Consider the following 10881-nt stretch of genomic DNA (forward strand, 5'->3'; position numbering starts at 1 on the left):
CTATGTTCTGAAGCAGTGAAGCTCGTAGGGATTGTTAGGAGCTATCCTGAAATAAGTTACTTACGGCCTGGGACAGATGAGGGACACAAGTACCTGGGGACCATATTGACTTTATAAACTAAAGAATGTTCAATAGATCTAGGGGATGGATTGTGGAGAAATGGACTTTTGAAATTCTGGGAAGCTGAAGGAAGAAATTTTGTTCAGGAACATCTTGGAATGCTGTTTTCTTTTCCCTGGTGAAGAGGTGGTTTTACAGAGGCTGCATTTGGTTTAAGAGCCAGGAATATATGTTCTCCCTTTAATTGATATAAATATATACATGTTTATATAGATGCTTAATGTATGCATTTTATTTTCTTATGTACTCTATTGTCTCATGTAAATTTGAGTGTATGAAGTGTACATATATATTTATATGACTTTGGGGAATTATATACTCATCAATAAGAACAATAATGCAGCAAGAATCAAGCTTTTCTCTGAAGCCCTATCTTGCACAGATAGTGTCACAGGGCACTAGACAACTCCTGTCAAGGTCATCAGGAACTAAGGAAAATGATGTGGAAATATTCTACATCTGTTTCTGCTTCCAGCAGGTTCTGAATCTTTGGTGAATTACATTGGCAACCCAATTTTTTCCAGTGTTGGGTATTCATTATCTCTGTATTTCTTCCTGCCAATACCTAACCTTCAGCTTTTCTTCATGATGAATATAGAGAAGAAATAGCACCTTTTCTCTGACTAAGCAGATTCCCAGGTTCTTACCTGCTTTTCTTCCCATAACCTGATCTTGTCCCAGTAAGACAGCCTCAAGATTATTGCCTGATTTGCAATGCAAGTAGAATCTAAGAGCCAGGACAGTGGGCCCAGCACCAAACCTGGGAAGGGCTTCAATGACCCAGTCCTTCACTGTTATCAATTTTCTCCCTCATTTCTATGACTCATCATTTCTGACCTTGGTGGTTGTCTCCACACTCGAGTGCAAATAACCTCTTACCAGATGCCAAGAGATCGTTGATGAGCACCAGGAACCGCTCGTCAGCCACCTGGGCATCAGTCATGAGGAACACGGTGCTGAGATTCTTCACCCCAGCTTTCAGACACAGGCCAGCCAGGTCCACCTGTGGGAAAATCGATACCAGAAATCCTGAGAAGGGGACCTTCTTGAAAGAGATCCCCAATCCACTCTTTAGAAATGGAACCATTTTCTTATCTATCTTAATTGGAAATAAAGCAAGGTGACAGTGAGAGGCAGGGAGAATGCTACCTTGCACTGACAGGTAGGAAAATCTGCCTCCCTCACTCCCAGGCTCAGTGCCAATGGAGTTGGGTGAGTAAAACCACATAGGGAGGACCTCTAATTCATACAACTGTGGGGACTCCTTAACGAGCTCCTGGAGTTTTTGATTTGTGTGGATATAGGAGAGGTGGTCCTTTCCAAAGGATGGAGGTGTTCTCTGTTCATCTGTTTTACTTGTATTATTATGCAAGCAAATGACCTGCTCTAGAAGGCAGGTAACTGCTTTTGGTCTTGACAGAAGGATTTTGTTCTTGGGGCTATCTCATGTTGGCAGCCTCTTGCGTTCTTATGACTAGCTCCAGCAAAACTTTCATTGAAAAAAAAATATAGATTGGGGAATACACTTTCCCTGCAACAGACAATCAGCTGTAGGCAATCACACATTCAAAACTATGGATGGATGAAGTTTGGGGCAAGGATGCCAGGCCCTGAATTTACCCAGCATGGTCAGTCACGGTTCTTTTGCTATATCAACTTCACAAAGCGCAGCCATTGTCCAGTACCTTGCTCTATTTTCTTTCTTTTTAATAGTTTTTTTTTAGTTGTAGATGGATGCAATATCTTTATTTTGTTTATTTATTTTTATGTGGTATTGAGGATCGAACCCAGGGCCTCACACATGCGAGGCAAATGCTCTACCACTAAGCTACAGCCCCAGAACCCCTTGCTCTCTTTCCTATCACCAGTCAGAGATTATTTCCTAACAGCCTCCTACATTCTGTTCCAATAATAGTGGTCCTCTTTGTGCTTTGAATACATCCCTGGCTGCTCGGCCACAGTGACTTATTTTAAAAATGGACATGTTTCTTTCTCTTCCTCTCTCCCTGCTCCTCCCTAATCTCTCTCTCTCTCACTCTAATCTCAGGGAAACAGGATTACCTTTCTTCCCATGCTAGACAGAGTTATCTGTTCTTGAGCACACACCCCATCACAGGAAAGAAGCAATCCAGACTTTGGGGATGGCACAGGAAGATCTCAGAAATGACTATCTCCCAAATGAACAAGTGAATTACATCTCCAACAGAGAACGCTGGAATGCAGCCTTTGAATCACCTCTTTAAAAGCCCCCTGCTTCCCTTGATTGACAGAATCACAGCCTCTGGAACAGGAATCCCCTGTGCTTCTCCTTTCGGAGCAAAGCAATAAAACTTCTTTTTTCCTTTTTCTCAAAACTGTGTCCTTGTTATTGTTTTGGCATAGGGGGCAAGGACTGCGCTTTCAGTAACATTGTTGCAGAGCTTTCTTGGTATCCAAATAATTCAAGATAATACACTTCCTTTTAGATCAATGGTTCTTACCTTATGCTTTTACAAAATGATCTAAGGCAGTGTTTTTTAATTCTCATTAGAATCATCTGGAGGATGCTTTGAAAAACCCTAATGCCCAGGCTATTTCTCATGCTAGTTGAGTCAGAATAGCTGGGGATGGGATGCAGCCATTGGCATTATTTGAAGATCCCTAGCGATTCTGGGATTTAGCCAAAGTCTCAGTGTAGAACTACTGTCTTACATCATTCTGTAAATGCATAGCTCCCATTACTATGCTGTCTTGTTTTATCTTTTTTTTTTTTTTTTTGAAACCCTGAAGAAAGACCTAATCTGAACCTGATGTATGACCTTGGATACAGCCAGTGTCAAGAGCCTGAGCTGTGGCTTCAGAGCAGAAGCCAGCATGTACCTCTCCCATCAGTGGCTGGAATATTATGAGAGCAGGTGGCTCAGGGCTGGCTGGAGTTCTTCCAGGAACAGGAAAGGCAGAGCATCTCGATATAAATGACACCATGACTTTCTATTGTGACTTAGTTGTGGCCATGCATAAAAGTGAGAGGACTAGACAAAGGATCTCTGAAGGTTGTATGTGTCCTTTCTTCACTTTCCAGAACATGCATCACGCGTGGCTCCTAAGGGCTGCTCTCTGAAACCAGAAAATGTCCCTGCAGGACCTAAGGGGGCCAGTCATTATTGAATCCATCTTTTAAAATCTGAATTTCTTAATAAAACTTGGGAAGACTGTTGGGATTCTTCCTGCATGTACTAGGGAAGCTAGCAAGCTGCACGCTGAATTTGATATAGATTTGGGGCAAAAGCTGAGGCCCCACGGATGTCGTAAGGGCAGCTGGGGACTTGCAAAGGCAGACCTTGGAGAGGTCACTGCGCGCAGGCTGAGTCTCATAAGAAAAGAGCCCCTCCTGTCACCAACCCAGACACTAAGGAGAAAATGGACAATTAAAGGGAGACTCTGGACAGGGGAACTAGAGAGCTAAGGAAGGTTGACAAGGAGTCGTGGGTGGTTGGACAGAGGCTGAGTCTACTCCCCAGCCGGCGGACCTTCTCACCTTGAAGTCAGGGATCTGGTAGCCTTTGTGCAGCGTGATCTGGAACACATCCATGGAGCTGATGAAAGCCGCCAGCCTTGTCAGACTCTGTTTGCCGCTCCCACCTACGCCAATCAGCAGAGCATTCCCCCGTGGGGACTCCAAGATGCGATTGATATGGCAGCTACAGAGGAAGAAGCAGAGGCCTGCTGCTTTGATCAGACTTTTCCCAGTACGAGGCATATAACCATCTTAGGGGGAATAGGATCCTTCCTTGGAAGCAGTGCATCATGGGCTGAGCCAAGGGGACCTGATAAAATGTCCCCAAACCTGGCTCTGCCTTCTTGCCCAAGTGGACTAAAGTTGCTGTTGATTTGCTTGAATCCATAGCCTTCAGTGAACCAGGGAGAGACAAGTCCAGGCCAGGCAGGCAGCACTTCAGGGGTCAGCCACAGGGATGGATGGGGAGGGGCCCAGGATTCTTCTCCCTCTTCTCCCCATTAAGCCTGACTTTGCCCGCCCCACAGCCCCACTTCACTTAGTCTCCCCTATTTGTGCTTTTGGGCAAGAAGAGGGAACAGGAAAAAAGAGAAAAGTAGAAGACATATTACTAAAATAATAATAATAATAATTAATATCAGGGGAGGCTTGGGGACATGGCAAGACCAGAACAGTGTGTTCGTCTTAGGAAAGAAGAGGAGCGTGAGGCAGGAAGGGTAAGAACAGAGCCTGACATAGTTTCTCTCTGCCTCCTTCAGTCCTTGGTGGATGTTGATGCTCTTGTAATGAATGTTTGCATAATTGCCAACCCGCAAGACACCCACATCCTTGGCTTCTGGATTCTTCCCCTCATGGCTTAGCTTCTTCTCATCGCCCTCAGTGCCCACCTCAGCATGGGGAAATGTTCCAGGTCTCACGCTGGGCTTAGACCACCCTCTCCAAAGGAAGCCACTGCCCCGGTCCTCCCAAGCCTTCCTCAAACGCCACTCTGCATCAAGCCCTCCAAACTCTCTCTAGGAGACGCTGCCAACCTTTTCTTTAAGCCCTCTCCTGGGTGCACGTTATTTATAAAAAGAAATCCTGTTCCCGTTTCATGTCCATCTTGAAAACAATGGCTATGCATTGCACAAAATGTATAAAACCACTGGAAAAATACACAATTGGCTGCTGTCTAGTAAGAAACATTATTGATATTAATAATTAATTGGCCTTGTGGACTTTTCCTTACTATCTATATTTTTTGTAAATACGTAGTTATGCATACATACATTCATTACACCTAAAAAGTCAATATATTTATATCTCGTCAATTTTTAAAAATTGGGTTTAGGTTCACTCTTTAGACTGAAGGTAGTGTTTTGAACCATTTTTTTTTTCATTTAGCATTATACTCTGATTATTTCCCTCTGACAGTAACAATCTGCTGCATCTTGCTTTTGATGCTGGGACAATATTGTATAAAACATGAATATTATATTGGTATAAAAGTAGAATAGGTTGCTTATCTGTAATAGCCTACTGTTGGATGTTTAGATTGTCTCCAACATAGTTCAGCTATAAATAATAAAATATAATCTCTTTGTTTCGATCTCTAATTTTTTTCCTTGGGATAAGTTCCTAGGAGTAAAATTGCTGAGTCAGGCAGTAGGACACTTTCTGTAGCTTTTGATATGTTCCAGAAAACCACCCCCAGAAGATAGCACTAAGTTTTACCTTTCTAAGGTAAAACTGATCAAAAGGTGAATCTGTGGTATTGCAGGATGAGGATTTATTGGATTGTATTCACTGAATTAGAATATAAATCCGTGAATGTAGGTGTTGGTGATCTTGGGACAAAAAGAAAACGATAATAAGAATTCAGGTAGCATTTGGCCAAATAGAACAGGGATCCATTTGAAATTGAATTTCACAGAATACATTCCTATTTCCTGTCTTATGTTAATGATATTATGATTAGAAATGCTATACCCAAATTAAGTAATGGTGCAGTGACTTAAGGTCTGTGTGACATCAGTTTGGAGGGAGGGCTGGGAAGTAGTTTTGGTGGGTGGGGTTTGACAAGTTACAATAAGTAGGTGTGAGGTCACAGGGCTCATGCTGAGCTTCTTTGTGATGAATTTTCTTATTAGGGCAAATTTCTTGCATGTACTGATGACTTGGTCAGAATTAGCATAAACTAACTGTGGGTCCGCATTGTATTTGTTGTTGGGAAGGAAACGGCACAAGTATATGTGTGTCAACAATCAGTACCAGCTGCATGAAGGGGGGCCTGGTGCCCAACCTCACACATGCATGCATGCAAGTAGACACACACACACACACGCACACACAAACACACATACATAAATCTTTGCCAATTTAGTGGCTAAAAATATTATTGTTTTAATTTTAATTTTTTATGGAATTGAACATTTGTCATGCTTATTGATCCTTCTATATTTTTTTATTTTGTAAATTTTCTGTTCATGTCCTTTGCCCACTTTTAAATTTAAGTGGGCTTCTACATTTGTAAGGACCTTTTATGTATGTTTTGAATTACCCTCCAACTTTTTACTATTACCTTTTAGTTTTCTTTAAGGTATTTTGGATGCACACAAATTTTTAGAATTTAAAATCATATCTCACTGAATTTTATGTAGTTACAATTCATTCATCTAAGTGTTTATCATTTACTGACCTGCATTTACTGTTTTTTTAAATGATTTTACTTTTTTACTTTAATAATTTAATTAGAAGATTTATACTCTGACTTTTTCAGCTAGCATTATGCTTCTCTTGCTCTCTTTTTAAACCATCATTTCACAACATCTGAAGAGTGTGCCTACTTGTTTGGTATGCATTTCCGTGCTGGCACATTGAAGATATCCAACAAAATGTTATTAAAGTAAAATAGAACATGTCCATGCCTTAAACTCAGTGTCACATTTGGGACGATGTGCGTAATTATTCATGGTGCTATGTGCTTTGTGTCATGGTCATTTGCTTTGTGTCTCCTTTGTGAAAGGTGCTAAGATATCCAGGTTCTCTCTCCTGATTTAGAAAAGGGGAGGTGGGAATGGATTCAAAGTGGAGGAGAGGGGCAATCTTGGGGGGAAGATTTGGACTCCAACTGGGTTCTCTGGGATGTCCAACACCCAGCTGCATTCTAGAAGGCCTGAACTCAGTTTTGCTCATGTCATTCAACATCTAAAATGGAAAACACATCGTTAGTGATGAAGTTTCCAGAGAAGAATGGCTAAGTCTGCAGTTGTCAGCATCAGGTTCCAGCTGGGGATTCATTAACAACCTCCGAGGAGGGCAAAGGGTTCTGCATTTAAATTACAAAATTTAAAAAGAAGATCAATATTCTAAAGAGCTCCTGGGCCAGCCAGCCACACCAGTCTATGTTAAGCTCTTTACTGAATTTCTGGGAGATTAAAAACAAAAGCTGAAGATGCAACACAGCACAGCTGGAGAAGGCTGGTTTATTGAAGACTACACACACACACACACACACAAATCCCCTGGAGAACTAATAAGATACTTTGGGCACAAAAGAAGTACATCTGAAGTTCTTTTTTACTAATGATTGCTAAGTGATTCTCAAAGAAAAAGAGAGAGCAGGCAGAAAATCCACGTGAGAGTGCAAAAAAACAAAGAGGCAAAGAAAAAGATGAATGAAGACGGTGTCAAAAGTGGGTGAAAAGATCTAGTTGAAGGTTTTAAGAAAAGGCAGAAGGAGAATCTGCTGAAATTATGAAGGTGTTGTGAATGGATAATTATGATTGTAATGCATATCACTATTGTCATGTATGTAAGAAATAAAAAAATAAAAATAAAAATAAATGAAGGAATTCAATAGAAGAACAAATTCAGTGGTATTATGGAGAATGGAAGCAAGAGCACCAAGAGAAAAATGAATATGTATTGACTGCTTTCTCGGGGGTGAAGCATTTCCCATAGGCAGCAACAACCTTACCACGAGGGTATTTTTATTATTCTCGTTTTACAGATGAAGAACATGAGGCTTGGGGAAGTTAGGTGTCCTTGCCAAAACACCCCAGCCAATTGGGTTTAAAGCAAGAGAAAGGAGAGAAGCAATATTGGGAGAAGGTGTAGGGGCATCCAACAAAAGAAAATACTAAAATGTTCTAGTGACAAGAAGAAAATAGACAGATGAAGTCAGAATGAACATAGATCCTACTGCACCATTAAAATAGGCTGGCTCTCACCTTGTTCTGCATCCCCTGCCCCACAGGACTCCTGGGTTCCTCAGAAAGCTCATACAGATAATTTTCTTCTCCTGTGCCACTCCCAACTTGGGTCTCAGGGGGGTGGGATTTTCCAGGAGCAAGCCCTGAATGCTCTGAGTCTTGGACACCAGAGGCTGTGGCATCTTGCTGCTTATCATTCATGTTTCTCAGTGCATTGTTTGGCCTCCCTTTTTTGTGGTCTAAGGATATGTGGCCGGTAGGGGCAGCACAGAGGGGTCAATGAGCCCACAGGGAGGGGAGGGAAGGGCAGGGCAAGGGGAAAGGAATGGGACATGGATTTTTTTTTTTTTAAAAACACAAATGTACAGAAAATTATACATCCGAATACATTCTGTGCTTCAGCATTGCCCCCTCAAGACAGTTCATTTTCCCAGTTGTTTTGCCATCACTAAAAGTGGCTCAGGCCTCTCTTTGGAAATGATCTTTAGACTCTGTTTATGAGTCTCAGGAGAAAAGCCAGTTCTCATAACCAGCCCTTATTTTTTTTTCCTAAAAACAATATCCGTCAGTTTGATCACCCATGTTGGGAATCACTAGCTGTTCTCCCAAATTAAATTCACCCTTAAAGGGCAAAGACTCGCCTCAGTTCCAAAACTGATGCAGAGGTGCTGGTAGCTCTTAAAGAGGAGGAAAAATACTGGTTGCACTATCACGGGGTTAGTTGGTAGACATTTTAAGCCCTTATTTACTGAATACCTACTATGTGCTAGGAACTGTCCAAGGTACTAGAGATTCGGCAATGAGCAAGACAGGCTGTGCACTGGATTTGTGGAGGGTAGGGGAAGCTTATGGGAAAACGTCACATGTGAAGGGCAAGAGCACAGACTCTGGACCCAGACTGCACAGGTGTGAGACTTGGCTTCCTTTCTATGAGGTATATGACCTCAGGCAACTTCTCTTCTCATTTACAATATAGGGAGAACAATAGGCCTTACCTTCTTTAGGTCTTTTTATAAGGACTAAATAAAATTGATATATTCAAAGCACTGTGAACCTGACCCATGGTGACTTTTATATCTTATGTGTCATATCAGAATACTGCATTTTTGGTAAGGCCTCTGGATCACTCTATTTGAAATTGGATTCTTCATCTCCCAGCATCCCCCCCCTCCCTTTATTCTCCTCTACTTGGTTTATTCCTATATGATATGTTAAAAAGTTTATAGAGCACCTGCTAGATTCCAGACAATGTCCTGGTATTGGGGATCTGAAGTCAATAAAACCAAGATCCCCCATACCCATACTATGGTGGTCTAATCCATAAACATGTGTTGGATGAATGGATGGATGCAAGCCAAGAAAGTAGACACAATAGTAAATCATGAAAAAATGCAACAGGGTGTCCAGTAATACAAGCGATGTCAACTGACCTTAGCAAGAGGTGAGTCTGTGGTGATTACCGTGGGAACCGCTTTGTTCAGATGGTAAGCAGTGGGTTGAGGAGAATTAGAGGTGAGGAGGTATGACAAGAATGGATAATTTCTTTGGTGAGTTTTGCTGAAGAGAAATGAGGGGTAGTAGATGGGAAGGGATACGAAGATCAAGGAATATTTTATTATTTCCTGGATAAGTGGTAACATGGTAGGTGTGTATGTACATTAATGTGCATACAGAAATTAATGATGGGGTAACATGAAAAAGGAGAGAGAGAAAAGAGGGGAGGGAGAGGGAAATGGAGAGGGAGAAGAAAAAGTAGAAGGAGAGATAGAGAGGCAGAGAAGATAATTATAGGAAGGAGTAAAGTCACTGAGAAGATGAGAGGTGTTGGGATCCCATCCATATGTATGAAGGGATCATCCCCAGGTAAGAACCAAACTCATTAATTAAAACAGCAAGGAAGGCACAATTTTGTGGGTAGGATGTGTATGAAATACATGGGCTGCACAGGTATCCCAGGTAGGCAGGTATAAGAATTCTCAGTGAAACAAGAGATGTGGTTGTTAGCTGGGATTAAAGAGAGGGGAGAAGTGTTAGAAGTTTGAGGAGAAAGGAAAAACATATAATTCAGTTATCTTGGAAAGACAAAGGAACAAAGTGTTCAGGATCCTGGAGGAGGAATTCTAGCAACGTTGGGGGGCCTACTTGATATTGTGGCCACAATACTGAAACAAATGTAGTCAATTATTGTTATGATTTGGATCTGGAGTATCTTCTAAAAGCTCATATGTAAAAATGTGGTCACCAATGCATCAAGATTCAGAGGTCACACTTTTAGGGAATGAAAAAATCGTGAGGTCCTGTCATCTGATACTGGGAGGAAGTAGGTCACTGGGAGTGTGCCCTGGAATGGTCTGTCTTTTCCCTGGCTCCTTCCTCTACGAGATGAGCCACTTTCCTCTGCCACACCCTTCCACCATGATATTTCTGCCTTGGAACCAGTTGACCATGGATTGAATCTTCTGAACCATGATCCAAAAGAAATCTCTTCTCCTGTGAGTTGTCGTTGTTAGGTATTTTGTTCACAGCAATGCAAAAAAATGACTAGCACAAACATGGTGAGGGATTCTTCTTCAACCATAAACAGCTGGATGAGGATAGGTGTGGAACAAGGTAACAGACTGGTTTCACCAAAGTGGGGCTTTTCCATGTGGGTACAATGACAGGAGAGGTAGGGGAGTTTGTACCAGGATGACAGAATCCATCGTAGGTGAGGGAGAAAGTAAAGACATGGTAGGGGGGAGCTTGAGAAGGTAGATGGCCCATGAAACAAAGTCTTGATGAAGTTTAAGAAGAGGTGGAATAAAAGACAGGTGAGTGGAAGGGTAGGAGGTACAGGGTGGAGAGTGGGATAATTGAAATTCAGATTTTGCAGGTGAGTTCACCATTGCTGGTAGATGTTCTAGGACAGAGGTTATACATGAGGGGCTGAGGTGAGGTGGAAGAAAAGATCATAGGAGCAGAGGAGACCAAGGATCAGAAAGAAGGGGAGACTAGAAGCCATGGGTGAGGAGAGACAGATGGCTCAGCATTGAGGAGTCACCTGTCAACTGTCACGGGGGGAGAAGTAGCAT

General features: G+C 42.0%; 1 protein-coding gene across 1 annotated transcript in view; it reads right to left on the reverse strand.

Annotated features, from left to right (window-relative positions):
- LOC143386066 (dynein axonemal heavy chain 9-like) overlaps nucleotides 1-3860 on the reverse strand; it is a 78944-nt gene extending 75084 nt beyond the window's left edge. The window contains exons 1-2 of the mRNA XM_077105176.1: nucleotides 3639-3860; nucleotides 1001-1124 (exon numbers count right to left, since the gene is read on the reverse strand). Coding sequence (XP_076961291.1) covers nucleotides 1001-1124; nucleotides 3639-3860 — 346 coding nt within the window. The remainder of the gene's footprint in view (nucleotides 1-1000; nucleotides 1125-3638) is intronic.
- Nucleotides 3861-10881: the final 7021 nt, after the last annotated feature.

Source organism: Callospermophilus lateralis, chromosome 14 (genome assembly GCF_048772815.1).
Source record: "Callospermophilus lateralis isolate mCalLat2 chromosome 14, mCalLat2.hap1, whole genome shotgun sequence".
In the NCBI taxonomy this organism is placed as follows: Eukaryota; Metazoa; Chordata; class Mammalia; order Rodentia; family Sciuridae; genus Callospermophilus; species Callospermophilus lateralis.